The sequence below is a fragment of the Amphiprion ocellaris genome, chromosome 8, assembly GCF_022539595.1.
Source record: "Amphiprion ocellaris isolate individual 3 ecotype Okinawa chromosome 8, ASM2253959v1, whole genome shotgun sequence".
Classification (NCBI taxonomy): Eukaryota; Metazoa; Chordata; class Actinopteri; family Pomacentridae; genus Amphiprion; species Amphiprion ocellaris.
Genome location: NC_072773.1, coordinates 20,093,103 through 20,113,182, shown reverse-complemented (window position 1 = coordinate 20,113,182; position 20,080 = coordinate 20,093,103). Strand labels below are relative to the sequence as shown.

The 20,080-nt window shown below is 41.1% G+C and overlaps 1 protein-coding gene across 1 annotated transcript; it reads left to right on the top strand.

The window, feature by feature from the left end:
* The first annotated feature begins 727 nt into the window (after nucleotides 1-727).
* On the top strand, nucleotides 728-19,876 carry cd34 (CD34 molecule). The gene is made up of 8 exons (XM_023291658.3): nucleotides 728-936; nucleotides 13,354-13,422; nucleotides 13,580-13,836; nucleotides 14,065-14,142; nucleotides 16,248-16,359; nucleotides 16,506-16,558; nucleotides 16,946-17,083; nucleotides 18,059-19,876. Exons 1-8 carry the CDS (start codon nucleotides 855-857, stop codon nucleotides 18,248-18,250), a joined length of 981 nt encoding a protein of 326 aa, XP_023147426.2. The 5' UTR covers nucleotides 728-854; the 3' UTR covers nucleotides 18,251-19,876.
* The last annotated feature ends 204 nt before the right edge of the window (nucleotides 19,877-20,080 follow it).

The following is a 20,080-nucleotide window of genomic DNA, read 5'->3' as shown; positions in this document are numbered from 1 at the left end:
TGCGGTTCGATGGATGACTCATTATTGGCTGTAAGTCTTCTGTCCAGGGACGTACAAAAGCTGCGGCCAAGCAATGTCTGTGACGCCATGTACTTTTACAGGCCTCTCAGCTACGCATGTACACAGCATGTCAGAGGCAGGAGGAGTGCCTCTTGTTTACCAGGTGCATCTGCAGAAAACAAAATTAGAACATACTTAGCATCTTTAACATAGTTCTGCAAAGTCTATGTGAGTCAAACGGAAGCTGGTTTTATTGTGGACAACTTGAGCTCAAAGCTGTGCTCAAATTCAATTGGAATCTGTAAATGTTGAGCCAGTGTACTAGTTTTTCACATGCAGGCCACCTGAAAATGGCTTATATTAGCACCTTGTCTAGTAGAGCATCACCTTAAACTTTCCTCATTTCACCCACATTTCAGAAATAGTGCCATTGTCACACAAACAGTACCAAAATCTGTGAAAAAGTACAAATTGACTCAAATATAAAGCTTAGCCTGTTGCTATGCTTCACCCACTACCATTTCATTATCTGGTGCCTGCTACATATGTGCGCACACACAGACACACACCCACACACACATACAGGGACAAGGGAGGAAACAGGGACCGTTGCTTTAGGGGAAATGGGTTAACAGGAGGCCGTTAGAAAAGGGGTGTGGAAAGAGCAGGGAGAGAGAGGCCAAAGGAGTGGGGCCATATAAAGAGAAACAGAACACAAGCCAGGCTTTATCCTTCTTGTCTGTCCTGCTCACTCAGACCTCACAGGAAACCTCCAACTCCCCCAACCCTCACGCTCACCTTCACTTCCCACACTTTTTACTTCCCGCCGGCTGCGCTGAGTCTGACCAGAGAGGATGGCTGCATCCATGTGGAGAATGAATGGGCTCTGCAGAAGGATGGCTGGAGTTCTGGTGCTCTGCACTCTGTTACTTAGCTGTGAGTATTCTTCTAATTAATTATTATAGTATGTCTTTTTTCAACTTCAACTGTAAATAGATTATCTATCCATTTTTTGTGTGTTAAATATTGAGTGTTTTTGCTCTTTCTTTGTTTTTGTCTCCAAGTGACTAACATTACACTGTAGGAGGGGAGATCTAGTTTTATGTCGTAGTAGCTTACACACTACCGGGGGGATTTGCTTTGATGTGTTTTGCCATGAGGTTACACACACATGCAAAGAGGCACAGTTAGCGGTGGGCTGGCTGCAGACACAAAGGGTTTGCTCAGGAGTGGAAAGTTGCAGTTGAGAATCATTATGCTTTATATCCCACAGTGCGTCCCAGTGCAGCTGCCTGAATGTTAACGGAATAAAACCACACAGGCTCAAAATATATAGAAATGTATTTTTATATAAATTATATGATCACTTGTTCCATATTGATGTCTGGCTTGTGTTTCCAATTAGTCATAAAAATATTTCATGTACATGTGTGTGTCTGAGCTGCATGTGTGCTACAAAGTGACCACATAACACATGTGAATTCAACACAGATCAAAAATAGTTGCCTCGACTGTGTTCCCTGCAGATCCTTCGGGCAGTGATGCGTGCCTGTGTGTCTGTGTGTTTGCAATTATGTGGATGTGTGTAGACTCACTGGGCAGTCCACTCCAAATCAGTCTGAGGCCTGATGCTAATTGCAGGGTGATGTATGGCTTGGATGGTGTTGCAGCCTCGCTGGTTGTAAAGCAGGACTGGTTGTAGTTTGGCCCAATGTAACGATTTCTGCAGTCATGAGGAGTCGTCTTTGGGCGCAGAGGCAGCAAGTGTTTGGAGCAACCTTGAGCAGACTCAGAGTATTCCTGACTAATGGAAATAACTAAGGCTTTACTTTATAAGGGGAAAAGATGAAGAAGGTGGCGGAACATGTTCATCGTTTGCACAATAAAAAGAGGCAGACCACATACCGTTTGCATCAGCAGCTTAACAGATGGTAATTAGGTTTACTTGGAAATCTAATTACTCTGGGCATTCCCTGTCAAGCCCAGTCCAGTCACTTTATGTTTATGTAGCCCAATATCACTTATTACAAATATGTCTCAAGAGGCCTTATTATTCATACGGCATACAACTCCCTCTGTCATTCTACACTGAATTTAGATAAAGAAAAACTACCCGAAGAACTGTATAGCCAGAAAAAAATAGAAGAAACCTCAGGAAGAGCTATAATCCCTCTTTCAAGAGAGACAGACATGCAATAGATGCTGGTTTCACAAAACAAACCAAGACAGTAGAATTACAGTTTAAACAATCAAGATGAGAAAAGCATAAACGACTGCAAACAGATATGAAGAATATGTATCTGGTAGTATATTAAACAACTTCCAAGAACAGACAGAATATGAGTCACATGACCTGCCTGTTTTCCACCATTAAAACCCAAAATGAAGTTCAAGCCACAGTGCAGGGACACGCCTTTAAAATGCTAATATTTTAAGGAATAATGACTGAGAACTAAGATGAGCTAATAATTAACAATATATTTTTTTGAAAAACAGGCCATTCTGATTACATATATTTAGGTTTAATTAAATACATTTATTTAGTTTTCATACCCTCTTAATTATGATTATAACAATGACTATTTTCCCTTATGCCCTATATATTAATTCAATATGCATATAGCATATTACCTACCAGGCACAGTTTATCTTCTAAATCTATGCTTCACAGAGCTGCAATGTTTTAAAGGTTTGCAACATCACAGTAATGACGCTACCTGTTTGAAATAAATCAGATTTCTCCTTTAAGGTTATCACAAGGGTGTTGCCACAAGTCTGCTCATCCTCAGCTCTTTATTCCAACCTAAACAGCAGGCTTGCGATCACACAGACCTGATAGATTAATGACATTTGTCTAAAACTGTCAGGGTGGTGTGAATTTGCAGAGGCGTGGTCACATATGGCTCAGAAAAAAACAAAAACAAAGGGAAAATCTCTCACTTAAATGAATGCAGTGTATAATTGTATCCTCACCCTGCCCCCCCAGACATGTCACAAGAGACAATCCATCGCCTCATTGACTTCTTTGACAATATGGGCTTGTGTGTTTGCAGTGATATATGTCCCCTCATGACATCAGTATTCATTTAAAGCGACAGAGAGTTTTCATGTTTCATACTTCATAATGGTTGACTTGATCTATATATAAAAGACTCTTTGTCAAGTCACTCTATCCTTATAAATATAGATTGTGCTCCATTGTGTGTCTCTTGTCTTGTTGTGTCTAGTTTTCACTGTGGAATTGTTGTAGGTCAGGAGCTTTCATCAATGCTGTATCGGATTTAGTGGAAATCATACTGTGAACCAAGTAAAGGCAAAATGAGTGAGGCAGCTGATCCCAGGCTTGTTTTTGAACCACACAAAGAGAAAACATGACCATTAAACTCTCCTTTTTTCCCTCTGATATCTGGGAACCATGGAAACCGGCAAGCTCATTATGCAAAGTCCTTGGACTTACTACTTATACTGCAATAGGCATATTTATGAAGTCAGATATAGCATGAAATGCTTTTTAGGGAGAAAGAGAAAAGTCTCACACTGGGCAAAGCCTGTCAAAATGTTCCATCCCGACACAGTACAAAGATTTTTTTTTCCTCAACACAACGGTTTGCATATGACGTATGTCAAGATGTTGGATATATTAGGTGCTAAGTGAACACTTGGATTTCTGCTGTAACAACATGTTAGATGGTCGAGAAATGGGCAGGTGTGAAGACCTGAGCAACTTTCACAAGGGCCACATTGCTATGGCCAAACAGCTGGATCAGAGCATTCCCAAGACAGCAAGGCTTTTGGGGAGGGTCTGTCAACAGTGGTGGTAAGGGCGGACTTTGAAGGATCCACCGATAATAATTTGAGTGCCTCGGTTAGTTGGAATTGTTTTGGTGGTATGAAACAAACCTACTAAACAGGGATGGTCCTAGTTTTTTGGCTTATTGGTAATGTACATACTACAAGTTGTGAAAAAAAATCAATCAATATTGAGAGGATTAAGAGGATTTACAGTTGAAAACATCTTATTTTAGGGTTGTAGCTTCAAAACACTGATCTGGTTTAGGCAAACACAAGAAAAAGGTTCAGCAGGATGAGAGCCTTTGATGCACTTGATTAGTGAATGTATATAACCGTGTTTATCAGAGCAAACATGCCTGTCACATATAACCAGGTCAATCATCCTGACTCTCCGGCAAACAGATTTAGTTTATACTCCCACTTCCCATGGCTGTCATTCAGTAGTTATGCAGGCGTGCAAATATGTAGCGCTGAAATGGGCATGGACTGCAATGTTGGATGATGTCATTCATCGCCTCTTGGAGTATGTTATAGGTTTTCTCTCTCTCTCTCTCTCTCTCTCTGTCTCTCTCTCAAGATTTCGGGGGAAAACCCAAGCTTTAAATCTGCTGCAGAGAAGGGGAAAAACATCTTGTCTCGCTTATTTCAGCTTGTCATCTACAATGACTGTTTCTGTTGCGAAGTCGGGGCCTCGGGCAGAGCACAATAACGTGACAATTGCTGCTAGAATATACCACATTAAAGCAAGATATTCTCTCATGGTTGGAGGATTCTACATTTGCCATGCATATGTTTGTGTGCACAAACCATCGATCCCCTGTCATATCTTTTGTATCATGCACACTTCAGTGACCCTCACTAAAGCATGTACTTGATAAAAAGGCCTAAATCATAAAAGCTGATTGATCGCAAAACACCTGAAAATTCACAGACTGAGAAAATGTGAAAAAATGTCTGTTTAAACTCTAAAAACTAGAGCACAGTCTTCAGAGACAGAGAGAGTAAATATCAGCACCCATATGTCCTTGCACACAAATCGTTAAAACTTTCCTTCTCAGACATCAACTTCGCCCTGCCAGTATAAACATGTACAGAATATTGCCACTCTCTTTCTCATGGCCTTCAGCTATTGACCAGCATTCTTTCAGTCCCAAGTTGTGATGGTGAAGTTTGAGTCACGTCATCTGCTGGAGGGTGTGGGTCTTTTATATAAGCCTTGGCAGATAGTGGTCTTATGTCAGGCTAGGGTGTGTGTCCACTTGGGCCCAAAGTCATGGCTGAGGAGCCACGTGAGCTTGCAAAGTAATTAAACCTGGAGCCTGTGTTCTGTCAAACTGCCAGTTTACTGCAGTGATTTTCTACATGTGAGAGCCAAGTCGGACTACAGCTGAAATCATTAAAATATCCTAACAAACGCTGTCTGTCATCAGCGTCCGATCCGTTACCTCATTTGCAAGGCCTCATCGGCACAACCACCAAAACAAGGGGAGTAACTTTTATGTGTTTTCTCTCTCTGAATTATCTACATTTGAAGCCAACTCGGTTCCAAAGAAAACATATTAATGATAAGAAAACAAAACCACCGTCGCCACTAAACTAAATGATCGTCCGGGAGAAGGAGCTGACTTGGAGAAATAGATCGTCTAGCAACAATATTTACCTTGCGAAACAATCTTAATGAAAAACAGAAGCAGTGCTAGCATTCAAATCTTCCTCTTCCAATTACTGCTGTTCTGGTGAGCTTATTGTTCCTTGTTCCCCTGGCACCCTGCTGCAATTTTACAGCTGTTGGGTTTTACCAGCATGAAGAAAGCAAAAAGCCCTCCTCCTTCTGTTGCTCCTTCATTTTCAGCTCTGACAATTTGGCGGTACGAGTCTAGAAACTCCAGATATATTTTTGCTTGGATCAAAATCATGCTTGTGTACAGCTTTACGGACAGCTCTGAGATTAGTGTGAATTTCAAGAATTTGTGTCATCCCTGGTTTTTCAAAACTGAAGCAACAGCTCCGTGATTCTCTTCACTTCGACTGATCCAAAGATATGATGATGTCATCCCAGTAGAAAGCAATAAAGTGTATAAATCTTTGTTGGATAACCAGGTTTGGCTGTCCTTTAATAGGGGTATACTGTTTACCCAACGGAGGGGAATAAAACCTCTTAATGAGCTTCCACTGGTGCCTTTGACTGCCAGAATAATGGCTCCTGATAATTAATGGTCAGTAAATGGCATGTTGTTGAAGGCATACTTTATTCTCCTAATTGAAAACACAAGATTGTGCCCTTTTGCAGTTCTTGAAGGAGAGTTTGGATAGCACATTTTTCCACTGTATGTGTGCATATCTTGCTGCGCACGTTTAGCAATATCTGGAATGTTATCCCATTATTGCCATTATTTCTCAGTCTTCTTCTCCCAGTTTGGCTCCTTAGCCTCAATCATATCAGAGCTAGACTTTTTAGTTCTGTAGGTTTCAATATCTTTTTACAGCCTCTTTCCACACACAGTATCTTAAAACAGCAGCTTGAATCAGTCAGTGTACATCTGCTGATGCTGATTCTGACACAGAAAGGAGAGTGGCAAGTAGCCTCTTGAAGCAGCTGCTGTTTTCAGTTTCTAATCCATGAAGAAAATGGATGGACTGTTTTGGAAACACCGGTTTTGAGTTTCACTGCCTCGCTGAAACAGTTTTAATGAGCAAATTAGAGGCTGAATAAAAACAATGGTCAGCGGCTGCTATCAATCACAATTCCGTTTTTGTTCTTTGTTTTCTTCCTCAAAGCGTGTCTCAGCCCTGCAGTATACATAAGCAAGAGAAAAAATTAAGTTTGAATACAACAAAAATTCAGCAAAGTAAATTTTCTTTCTCATCCACCCTCTTTAGTGCAGAGAGCAGTCCCAGTGTTGAGTCCCCATAATGGTCAGCGTCGTTGTAATTCCACTCCAGGAGTGTGTGCCTGGTGGTGTGTGTTATCTCTAGTCGCCAGCATGTTTGTCTCTGGAGTTCGAAGAGGTCACTTCGTGCCACGTGCTGTGATATTCACATCCTGTCATAGGATGTGCACAGAAAACATTCCAAACATGTTGTTAATTCTTTTTAATTTTCTGGGTGGAAAACTATCTTGTGTTTTGTTTAAAAACACCAGGGGCGTGGGCAGGCCGGAAAAAGTCAACTTTTGCCACCCGACAGTTCAGAAACAAAAATAGTTCTCACATTCAGGGACTTGAGTGGTATATCCTGGATTTTCTTTATTTTTTTGAGATTGTCACTGCAGCAAATAGTAATAAAGTGGACTGTGATGTCTTTATGGCTACAATTTGTGGTACACTTTAGAACAGTAGTACATTTCCTTTTTGTTTTAATGCAGCCCTAGAAATTGAACTATGTAATGTAATTTAAGTTATACTATGAAACCTTACTCGTAACTAGAGGAAATTTGTATGAGGAACTACTGCTACTGTCACTGCCACAGTTCTGCTTGCTAATCTGGTATTTGTCAAGTTCAAATATGAATGGAATTTACTAAAAGATTAGGTGAAAAAAAAGTCATCATTTGACTAATAAACCTAGAATTCCAGACTATTTCTAACCTAATTTATCTTAATGAGGAATATTAGTAGGAAGGAGTGAAAGGAGGCTTTGGGGTCTTCTCTGCACATCTGGTTAAGTAGTGGAAATAGGGTGTGGCTCATTATGACATCCAAGGTGTTGTCTCTATAGTCTGGGTGGAGGTCAAGTCCCAAGATTAGGGCTGAGGCTTCTCTCCTTGCATGATGTTAGTGGTTTTACAGTACAGCACATATGCAGGGTGGGAAAGAGTTCCCTAAGGAGACTTACTGCAGCTGCACCACTCATCCCCCCTCTTCAGGCCTCCTCCCCAGTCTCCCCTGGGAGGAAGCAGGCCTCATCCTCAAATACCATAAGTGAAGAACTGCTGTCCCCTGCTCATACGCTCTGACTGCAGCCATTTAATCAGGTGTGACAGTGTTTGTTTTTACTACAATTTCCTCCTTCTTCCCCACCCTAAATTCAAAAGCAGGAATACCAATCACAATGGCAGCTATACTTCAGGAAAAGAATGTGAAAGGCTGTGAGAAATGAGTGAGACAGAGACATAATAAATGACTGAGTACAGGAGCAGATAGCACCATTCAAAATATACCTACCCTCATATCTCAAACACATATACAAACATGCACCCAGTCTGTGTGGGTGTTACAGGCAGACAGAGCATGGTGTGCAGTTAAGAGTCCACTCATGTAGTGGGCTGATGACTCTGTTTTAACTAAAGGTGGACTCACTGATCACGATCAGGGTCCAGTGAAATAAATTTGAAAGAGGTGCTCAAAATGTGGTGCTAAAAATGCCATACTGAAAGGAAGCAGGTTTTGTCGTTGTTGCTCTGAATTTTTTAGTGTCTGTTGTCTGCAGATACCATTTATTTCCTTGACAACACACACTTTATTGTAGATTGGCTGTAGTACCTGGTTGCGCCACCAGATTCTTACTGTTTCTTACTGTAGTGATCAGAAGTCTTGGGCAGTTCCATGTTGGCAAGCAGAGAGTATTGTGGAGGTTTAACTTGTCAAGGAGCACCATGACAAAGTCTTCTGTAGCGCTTAATGGTCTCTAGCCAATTCAATTCAATTTTATTTATATAGCACCAACTACGATTCAGATTATCTCAAGACGCTTTACAGAACCCATATGCCTAAACCAGCCAGCGCACATATGTGAAATTAAGCCATGACTGACAAGGTGAGTGATTCTGTATGATAGTGCAACATGTAACAGCCACATTGGCAGCATCACCATGCGTCTGTGGCTTGAAACAGCATCATAAATGCAGAGCAGCACTCAATTAGTAAAAGTTGTGTTTAAAAATTTATTCAGCATTGATCCCATGCTTAGGATTGGGTTCAAGACATCCATAGCTCTATGGCTACATTATGGTTCCGCCGATGCAGTAACAGATGAAAATAACTCAACAAATGCAGAGGCTATGGACACATGCTTGCATACAGTTTCTATCAGGCTCATGGCTTGACGCCCTTCGGCGGTGACCTGACACGTTAGCAGAATATTGATCAGCTGATAGGTTGACTTTTACCAAAAAGGGAACAATCACAGCAGAGTTCACAGAAGCACTGCTAGTGGTTGCAGTTACGGCATATCTGCCAATGATGAACATCAGTCCATTTAACACTTGATTTCACTCTACTACAGAGAAGGTCTTTGTCCATGAATACAAGAAGCCTACATGTTCCACATATTTTTAACACTTCCTCCAAATGGCAGCTAACATCTCCAACAGGTTGACATTTATCTGAGAAACTCTGCATAACATCAACACAGTGGCTGGTTTTGGCCTTATGCTGACATCCTTAAATGCCATGGAATTGCTAAAAATTCATCCAACAGTTTAAAAACCACACACAGTCAAACAATCAGAATAATATAAGAAGTTATAATCTCTAGTTAATTCCAGAAGTTGATTCTCTTTGGTTTTCTGAGGTTGGATCTGACACAAGCATAAGAAAATAAACAGAGTAGAATTAACAAAATGTCAAAATAAAAGTAAATTGGTAAAATGTATATGCTTTTCTTGTCTTCCTGTGGCAGTATCAGTAATTTAGACTGATGAATGTACCTATGTAGCTATGCATTGTGCATTCCTTAGCTGTGAGCTTTTAGTGCTGCATTCATGAAATTATGTTGTTGCCTCTGTTGGTATATAAGGGGGAGGTGGAAAGCTTTTCCCCAGTGAGGAGGAGGGGTTGAAAGGAGGTTGTCTGGAGGAAAATAGAACCAAATGTAAGAATGTAGAATGTGGCTTTCATGACAGCTTCAGCATGTAATTTGATGGTAAGACACAACCTCCTACATCCACATTATCATCTCTCTTCCCTGATCACCCTTGAGTCTCTGTGCCTTAGAAATATATGATTTGACAAAGAGCTAATCCAAAAGTAGTGAATGATGATGTGCAATACAGGTTTTTTAACTCAGTAATGACCTTTCTTACTGTAATCTCTTTCTTTATGTTATCTTCTACAGTCACTTGTGAGATTCTCCACAATCTCCCAAGGGATTAGGACTGCTTTATTTTTGGACCTCATTTCCTTATGTTTACAGCTTAACTAATTTTCAGGGTTGCTTACATGCCATATGTCACGGGGTACGAGGAGTCAGAGAACCCAGGCGCAGACACAGATAGTGGCCGACAGGAGGTTCAGGGGAAAAAGGTTTTTATTTTAACAAAACAGGAACTAAATCAGTCACTGTACTCACCAACACAAAGATTACAAAAACGGAAGTCTGCAAAACAAACTAAGCGAAGAGGGATACTCACAAAAATGGGGGAACTGAACGGAAGGGGAAAACAGAGTCCAAAAGCAGAGTCCAAAAGCTGAGTCCAAAAGCAGAGTCCAAAAAGCAGAGTCCAGGTGGGAACAGAGTCCATGAATGCATGTGGGTTACTGAAACTCAGAGGGCAACAGAATCTCGAAGGGAATGTGAATCTATGATCCTGCAGGGAGTGAAAGAACGGGCAGAGCTTAAATAGGTGCAGGAGAGGTGGAGAACAGGTGAATAGTGTAAACTGATTGCTGCAGCTGAGACTCATTGCAGTAATCAGCAAACAGAGTGCAGGCAGGAGAAGCAGGAGAAGCAGGAGGGCGAGAGACAGGGAGAGAGAGAGACACATGAGGGAGAGGTGACAGACAGAGCCAAAGAGACAGGACAAAACAGAAACAGATCAGGACCCAAGGGAGAAAGGAGGAAAAATGGGGAAAAGGAGGAAGAAAGGCAGAGGCTGGAGCAGGATCATAACACCATAGTGTTTTAAGTAGAGACCAGCAACTTAGTCGCAGCAGCAGCATGTCAACAATAACTCACATTGTCCTGTAAATCTTCCCAAACAGAACAGAGCAGTTGCCAGGAGCTGCTAAATATGTCAGTGGGCACTGGAAGGTGCTTGAGGCATCTGCCAAATTGCATTTGTCATTTGCCAGTGAAGTTTATGTCTTTGTCCTGCCTTATAATTGCTGTTGATCTGTCCAGCCACAGGCAAAAAAAAAAAAAATACAGTCTTTGAAATGTCAATCATCATCCTGGCCTCATACTGTATCCTCTCTTTAACCTGTGATTTAGTTCTTTACATCTGGCATGACTACATACCTCGTCAAAGCCTGGAACACCCAGGCTAAAAAGCTTTAAGCAGGACAGACAGGGCAGGAAATCCACTTGATGTAGGCCAGCAGTGAAATGAGTAACGAAGAGCAAGATTTACTTGAACCCAGAGGTTACATAATCTGCCATCTTGGCCTTATGCTCTATGAACCCTTCTGAAACTCTCTGGAGGGAGAGCAAGGTTGTGTTTATGGAGTAGAAGTGTTATGTATGTTTCTCTGTGTTTGTGTTAAGACTGTAGGTCCTAAGGCCTCGGGCTGATACAGAGGGGGCCCTGGCTGGCTACAGTCAGATTTTTCACACAGCTGTCTGAAGTGTCTGTGTCCACAGTGGAGGAGTGCTACTGTGTACAAGCATCTGACATGTTGTATCAAGTTTCAGCATGTAAACAATAATGCAGTGACTGCTATTTTTTTTGGAAACACTTTATTTATTTAGTCAGCACCTGCAACTTAACTGCTGAGACAGTATAGGGCCTTAAAACACTGCAGACTATTTGTCCTAAGAAAACATTTATGAGGCATAAACCGAGGTATTAAGTTAATTCACTGGTGTGGCTAAACATTTTTGCCTCACATTATTGCCCTATTAAACAAAGCAGCTCAGTCCGCAATTAGTTGAAGGCTCTGACGGCACATTTAAACTTTAGAATTTTTGCCCACATCTCCCGGATAAAATGCAGCATCTGAGCAGCTCTGGACAGCGTTCAGCTAGTTGACGCCATGAACGAGATAAAAGACACGGCAGGAGAGACCTATATGTTACAGAGCCTTGACTACAGTGCTGTTTGCAGCATGGTGGCCTCTTGCCAGCGGAGGAAAAATGATGTAACACTACCTGTTGTTTGGGATGATAACATTCTAAAATGAGCTTGGTACTCATTCCAGAGTCCGTTAAAGTCAGCCATGTTTATAGGATTTCAAACACACAGTCAAAATCCCCCTCATTTATCTGAATGTATCTGGTGATTACCTAAATAATAGTAGCGGTCCACCAAACACATTTTCCTCTGATTGCAGCATAGTTTTGGTTAGATGTTAAACTGTTTACACACAACACTGGGTTTCTTCCATGTGGAGGGGAGTGTTTGGAAGTGGTGGTGCAGGATGAATTAGATTACAGTGCTATTAAAGGCTGCCTGATATTGATGCTGGTTCAATTTCCTTTAATGGCTTCGGCAAAGTAGATGATGGCCTAAGATGTATTAGAAAGAGTTGTGCATCTTTGTGTGTAGGTTAAATACAACAACACAAGTAAAAGTGCTGGCAAAAGCCTAATTGCATTATCTATTTGGCCAGATCACATAGTCAGAGAGTTTGCCATTATTTTTGTACACCTGATGTATTGTTCATGTTAATTTTCAGTCATGATATGAATTGGATCCTAGACTTCAAAAGGCAACTGAGCAAGGGCTAGACATCCATCCATTTATGTCACATGAACTTGGGAAATGCTTTCTTTCTCAAACCTTCCTGCATCAGAAAGGTCTTTGCCCCACCTAACTTAATCCTAAGATTATTACATGAACAAAATCAGTCCCAGAAGACTGATGTGTCATCAGGAGGTCGTGACCTTTTGACTGAGCTGTTCATTTGCATAGGCTGCAGATCGGGAGAATTTAACCCATATGTGATTACTAATTAGTTAGTACCCTTGAGAACACATGCCAAATTAGTTTGGCAGCTTTGGGTTGGGCGTGAGGTTTGAATCACTAGGACAAGCTGTTCAAACCTACCTGCTGCTCTGAGCTCATTCCCATGGGCATTTCACTGAGTGTGTAGTTTAAATTTCCTTCCCCCAATACCACACATCCTTACATAAGAACAGTAGCGTAAGTGGGATTTAATGATAATCTAATATACTAGTAGTGATTTTAAGGTATTTAACCTTTATAGTCCATTGTGTGTCTTTACTACAACAGAGGTTGTTTAGATTATGAGGTGCTCCACTCCTGGAATGGGTCTGCATTCACCCAGATGTAGTAAAGTGGGAAGAAAAAGAAAAACACCCCTCATTCCATTGTATTCCTTTAGTCTTAATCTTGTAGTGATCATATAAATAACCTAAATTCATGAATTAAATTCGCAAACATCATTATAACTCCAGAACTTGCAAAAGAATCATCACATCTGAAATGTAAATTGAATTAAAATTTTAAAAAATGGGCTAAAATGTGGCTGTAGACTGCAGCTAACTAACTTTAACTTAGCACAGTTGTCTCAGTTTTGTCTGATAGTTCAGAATTTGTCACATTTCATCAGGCTTACAAACCTTTAAAACAGCAGACATTAATTCATTCAAGAATCACAGAGGACTGATTTGCCAAATGAAAGTGTTTAACCTGCCCATTCACTCTCTCTCTTTGTTTTGCAGGCCAGGTGATGTGTCAGGACGATGCAGTAGAAGTTCCAACAGTTGCACCAGCTGCGGACGCCAGTGCTGGTAATAAATGTAGAACTAGATTTGATGATATCGCTTGTATCCAGATAATTTTTGATTCTTCAAAAGCTATTTCTAAGTTTACATTTCAACTTGCATGGCTTCATATAAACAAAGGATATTGTGCAATAACGACGTGCTCCTTGGATTGTGTTTTCAGCAACAGGTGCTGCAGACCCCGGTGACGCTTCAGGTGCCACTGCTGCTCCAGATGCAGCTGCCGCTCCCACTGTTGCTGCAGGAGGAGAGACTGGTGCTTCTGCTGCTCCTGGAGATAGCTCATTCTTATCTACCATTATAAACATGGCCCTCAATCCCGGCGTACAGGATGTAGGCGTCTCGGTGGTGACCGTTGCCCCTGTTATTGATGTAAAAGGCACCGCTGCCGTCACAGACAAAGCTGTTAAAACTGTTGTGGTAAGTGCATGCCTTTCTTTTTAAACTTTTCAGCTAGCAGTGCTTCCATCTGCGCCAAGTCACACAAGACAAATAAAGACTCATCATGTTATGCTGTATGACAACTTGACCAGTATATCTGCATAAGATACCATTTTTCCTTTGAGTGGACATGTGTTTGCAATTGGTGAGTTATGCTGTGGTCATGTGCAAAGTGTGCTGTTTTGATCTGGTTTACTGTCTCCGTAGCCTGATGTGACGTGTGTTGGAGAGGAACACCGCCCAGAAACTAATGCCATCAAGGCTGTAGTAGATACAAAAGACTGTGTGAGTACAAATTTGTCTATCCTTTACAATTTAAGTGTAAAAGCAGAATACTCTCATAAAATATCAATCCACTAACAACAATTTTAGATCCATATTTATATCATTTTGCTTTGAACAAAAGCCCTCCGTTTGCTCCCTGCACAACTATCAACAGTATCAAGCTACTAGCAGCTGAAATTGTTTAATGCAACATTTAAGACCAGGGCGAAATGAGAGGAGAGAGTTGATCCCAGTTACCTTTGAGTGACACGTTCCTTTTACCAAGACCTCTATGTGGCCTCCTGCACCTTGTGCCCAGAGGAAGTGGCTTACTCCACTTTGAGGAAGTAGATGAATGTGTTTTAAAGAGCTACAGTTGGAAATATGGCCCCGATAAAGGCGGATCTTTTCTCAGACATTCCTCAGCCGTTGTAAATCTTGAGACTGTGGCAGGAGACAAATGAAGAAAAGGGCTAATGTTTCTCTCTTGCTCTAGGGTCCTTCAGACAAATGAATGTGGCTTCATTTTCTAGATTTCTTTACATTGCAGATTGCCTTTAATAATTGACATAAACTGCAGACAATGTCATATTTGGAACATTCTTACTACATGATTATAATTTTCCTTAATGTGTAAAATTGTAATTGTGTGTACAGTTGTTGATGCATCAAAGTACAACAAACGTGTGTTCAAAAGGAAATCACTGTTACCTTGTACATACATAATATGTCAGACCAGGTGCACAGAGATGCAGCAGCGAGTCAGATCCCAGTTCCATACTTTACTTATATGGGTCATGACTGTAACATCCACAGAGCCAAGACCATCTGCAGAAATCATTCGTCCAACTCAACCTGCAACTAAACATGGAATACAGTGCCAAAAGCCTTAGCCAGCTGACGATTTGCTCAAAAATGCACGTAGAAGAAAACAAAACAAAAAAAAGATTATTCTCTTCAGGCAAGAGTAAAAAATTAACATGAAAAACCTCAAACAGTCTGTATCAGCAGAACTAAATTAAAAACATAACAATGCAACATGTCATGTGTTTATTCAAATGCAAACGTACTGTAACTCATCGAAACCCTTGCCAAGGGTGCAAAAAGCCATGTAAGGTCCAGCAAAGCAGGGTATGAGACAATGCAGGATGTGATCGGTCATAAGCGACAGATGGAGAACAGACCAAGTTCCATTGAATTGATTCTGCTGTTTGAGTTCAGCCCTCCTGAGTTTCTCTCTCGTTGCCGGAAGGATCTGAGTGCTACAGCAGAGTCCAGCTGTGGGCCCACTCCCAACTAACTGAGGATTCAGGGTTTGCTCATAGTGGTCTTTCGGGAATACAGAGAGCTGTCTGGATCGCATTACAGAAAAGTGAAGAGTGTTCCTAAGTTGCAAAGCCTAAAGTTGTGCAATGGGGTGATATCATAATTTGGGGTTAAGGTGGAAAAAAGGTGTGGGCTGCAAGTTTTCCATGCAACTGCATTTAATTTTCAAGGCACACAAATGTGTATACTTTTAGAAATTCAGAAGCACACATTTGATTGTTGGCGCAGTGTTTATGTATGAAGCTTCACACTGAAAATGTAAAGGTTGCTACGGCTTTTGCAGGTTCTGACTTCAGGGAATTTGTTAGCATAGTGAAAAACTAGAAAAGCACTCAGAGAGCGCAGTACTCTGCCAAGGCTGCTCAGTTGACATATCATTTTCGACCGATGAAATCTTTAATAAAAAATGACCTTACGCTGAGCACAGGCATGTGTTATGCTTAACAAAGTCGTGGGTCCGGATTATAAGCTGCATCACTGCCAAAATCTAATCACTTGGTCCTTGTGTCATTTCTGACCTTCCCTGAAAATTTCATCCAAATCCCTTACTCCGTTTTTGAGTAATGTTTCACATAGACGGACAGACAGACAGACAGACAGACAGACAGACAGACAGACAGACGCTGATCGTCACATAACTCCGCTGTTCCTTGGCGGAGTAAAAAATGAAGTTTCTTAATTGCTTTGCAATATACACTTCACATAATAGTTCCTCTGACTTTATTGAGACAGCTAGTGTCAATTCACGCAGGCATGTATTGGGCACTTCCCTGCTACATTGTTCAAATTCTCTCTTATAGGAGGCAACAAAACGTATCATTCAGGAAAACCCTGCAGCCTGGTGCAACAAGGAAACCTGTCTTCTAGAAATCTTCCAAGATGGCAACAAAGTGTCAGTGGCCAGCAATGATGGTGGGTATTAACAACATTCATTATGTAATAATATGTACATGCATGGTTTTTGTTGTCCATTAAGCTTATCATGCATCAATAACACAATGCATATAGAGGTGATTGATGTAGTACTGATGTGCTTCTTAACTTTATTGCACTTACAGCTGACAAGAGTACCTTGCTTAGTGCCCTCCAGAGTAAAAATTTGAAAGACAAGGTAAGAGATGCTACCAGCTTGAATTTCATGGTGTGGAGGTGAAATCACCTTGACACCCATGGAGACCCAATGATGTGTTCAAACCATGTTAAATGCAAATACTCTACAGTATTCTGTATATGCTACATACTATTGACTAAGATGCTGTAGCAGTTACTAGGCTGTTTTCCTTCTTTGTGCTATAGTATGTATTGTCTTAACCGGGATTGCTGCTGTTATTAGATAGCACATTCCCCTGAACCTAACTAGGCAGCATACATTATGAATGACCGTGATGAATCTGCATATGTATCAGTTTTCTTTGTAATTTAATTAATCCAAGAATTATGTTATTATCTGGTTTCAACTTCTTTTGACCACAACTTTATCTGCTGAACTTCTCTGTAGCTCGGTTTGCCAGAGACGAAATCGTCAAATTACTCTGTATTTGTTGGAATTCTCATCACTGGCCTGCTTGCTGCTCTTGCCATCACTCTGGGTTACTTCAAATGCCAACGCAGACCTGACACCAAGGGAGTGAAGCTGGTACGCATATTTTTACATTTTCTGTTAAGAAGGAATGTACAATATACAGTATGTTGCCCCCGTTGACCTAACCTGGCTTACATGTTCTCGCTGGCACAGGAGGCGCCTGTTAGTATCACATCACTCCATATACAGTCGATAAACTGAAAGTCATTGCAGTTAGTTGTTCATGTGAAATTTTTCTGTTCGTAAATTATTAACACGGATCTGATTCCCTCCCTGCAATACCTATAGGTGTGTTTTATCATAAATATCTTATTTTTCACTGCGTGTTGGTGTGGGTCTGCATTCACAGCTCTCATTATAGGTTCCCTAACAGTATGCATAGATTTTCCTGGGCAAGGTTCGCGCTGCGCAACATCTGAAATCAAAACAGCTCTATTCCTTTTTGAATCAATGTCTGCCAGCGTTTTAATTAGAGAATGTTGCTGGCCAGCCATCAGAGAGAACGCACAGAGAAAGAGAGAGTGTGCGTTACTCAGAGACCCACACCCTGCTCTCTGCTGCCGTATTCATGTGCAGAACTAACCGTTTCATCCACTCGCCAGACGCAGCTGTTTCTCTGTACCACTCACAACATCACATGATGGAGACCACATTAGAGGGTGTGTTTGTGTGTGCTTATAAGTAATAGTGAAAAGGCGTGGGGGTTAGTTGATCTATGTGCATGCATTTTTATGTGCATAGCTGTGTCTGATTAGAAATTGAAATGTTTCATTTTAACCTTGACAAGATATACAATATAGTACATGTAGTATATATAGTTCTTTTTAATGTCCAGAGTCAAAGTATAAAGGAAAAAAGAGTGTCTGCATTATGGCTACTATGTCCAGCGTAGGCATTTATGCAGTTCACAAATGAGCACAGATGTACACTTTAACCTTTATTTCTTCCACATATTAGCTTTACAATGTTACAAAAATAAAGGCAGTAACTGCTTGAGTAATGAACTGCTCGTCTGTGTTGTATTTGCAGGCAGAGGAGGCCTATCCAGTGGATCAGGAGAATCAGGGGAACACTCTTGTGTCTGTGGCCCCTCTCAACCCCCCTCCTGAAACCCCGGAGAAGCCCAGCGTAAATGGAGAGTCCCCCGAGGCCGCAAAGACTCAGCCTCCTCCTCCCACCAACGGCCATTCCACCACCAAGACGGCAGACACTGAGCTGTGAAATAGTCCAAAAATAATTGCAGCCCAGGAACTACCCCTACAAACGCACTCATCCATACTCACACAAACACACACACGTCTATGCAAACACACCTCCTTTTCTGAATCCACTCCTGCCCAACCACACAAGAGGCCACAGCAAAGTGGACATCAGGGACTAGATCAGTCTCCCACATCAACACTCCTACAGTTGCTACAGTCCTCTTGCCTCCTCCTTTGGCTATGTGCCTCAACAAACATCAGGAAAACTAGTCTGATGACGACAATAACGGCAAAGATGAATGATGTCGGTGATGACGAAGGCTCAGTCCCTGGGTTGTTGACGGCAGTCAGGCTGGAGTCAAGAGACGGGAGATGGGCAGTTCTGGGTGCGAATAGAGTGAATTCTAGCATTAATCAGCACTGGCTCCCATGATTACTGCAGCCTCTGGAGTCACGGCAATGTGCTGTCACACCCAGCAGGTCATTTGGTTTAAAGCTCCAACCAAATCCTCTAGTAGTAAAGCACATAAATTAAATTGTTGCTTAGTTTAATGTAAAGCCATGATAGACAGATAGGAAATAAATCACACTGCCTTGGAACCTGTTTACAAACTTCTCAAAGAGAAAATACATTGGGCTCGTATCTTGTGTGTCTGATTGAGTTATTGATTGTGTTAGTGTGCAAACCTGTGTGCGTGAGTGTGCTGCTATCAAATCCTGCATGGGTGTGTTAACATATACTTGCATCTGTACTGTGCATGGACTGTATATATACATGCAACTAAGCTTCTCTTGCTTACTGTACTGTATGTGTGTGTGCTTGATGATGAGTGAGAGATTTTGATGAAGTATGTGAGTGAATGAAGAGTCTGAATGTGCATATAACATTAGCCATGTAAAATGTACAATTTTGTAAAATGAGTTGACAAAGCGATGGCTTGCTGAGTTGCAGTCGGTCCCCACGCAGAGGCAGAGGGAGTTTTCTTGAAGAGGGCTAACCACAAGGAATGCTTTTACCACAGAAAACTGTGGTGTGATTAATCACAAAGCCAACAGGCCTCCTAACTGACTGTTTGACCAACAAACTCATAAAGGCTTCAGGCCTCTTACTGTCACCTCTGTCCATCCATTTGTCAGTGTTATTCTTATTTCAATATACTGCATATGCTCATCTTGTTTTTATTCTTTGTATCCACACTCGCTATGTTCATTCTATGTGCCAAAGATTTTCATTTCATAGCTCATGTTGTACTTATACATATACTTTGTGGCACCTTCACAATATTTGATCTTGGCTATATAACAAAGAAATATATTCTGTTGCTGTTAGAAGGTATCTAATGGCTCAAATCTGTGATTTTTTTTTAATTATTATTTTTTTTGTCCTGTAAGTATGAGATGTCATTTCTTACTGACATACTGCGATTAAACACAAAAGGAATCTGCAGTAGATAACTAGAGCAGAAAAACAATATGCTCTGTTATACAAATGGGATGTCTTGCATTGATTTCTCCTTTTGATCCATCTTGTATTTTTTCATTGCTAACATTCCAATGTGACTGTTCAATTTTACTAGCACTCTGTATGTTAAATTGGATTGAAGATGAAAAAATTAAAAGTGAAAAATAAAGGATTTTCTGTGAATTTTCATGTTTTCAGCCTCACTTTGTAAGAAAAAAAAACTCGTGAGAGTGAGTGAAGAGCACTGGGGATTTTAACCACGGGGTGGATGTGCATGAGCACACGTACTTAGACTTGTGCACGCAGATGCATACGTCTGTGCTGTAACACACATGGAATTTAAATCCTATATAGCCCATAAGGTCACACAGCTGGTTTACATGAGCA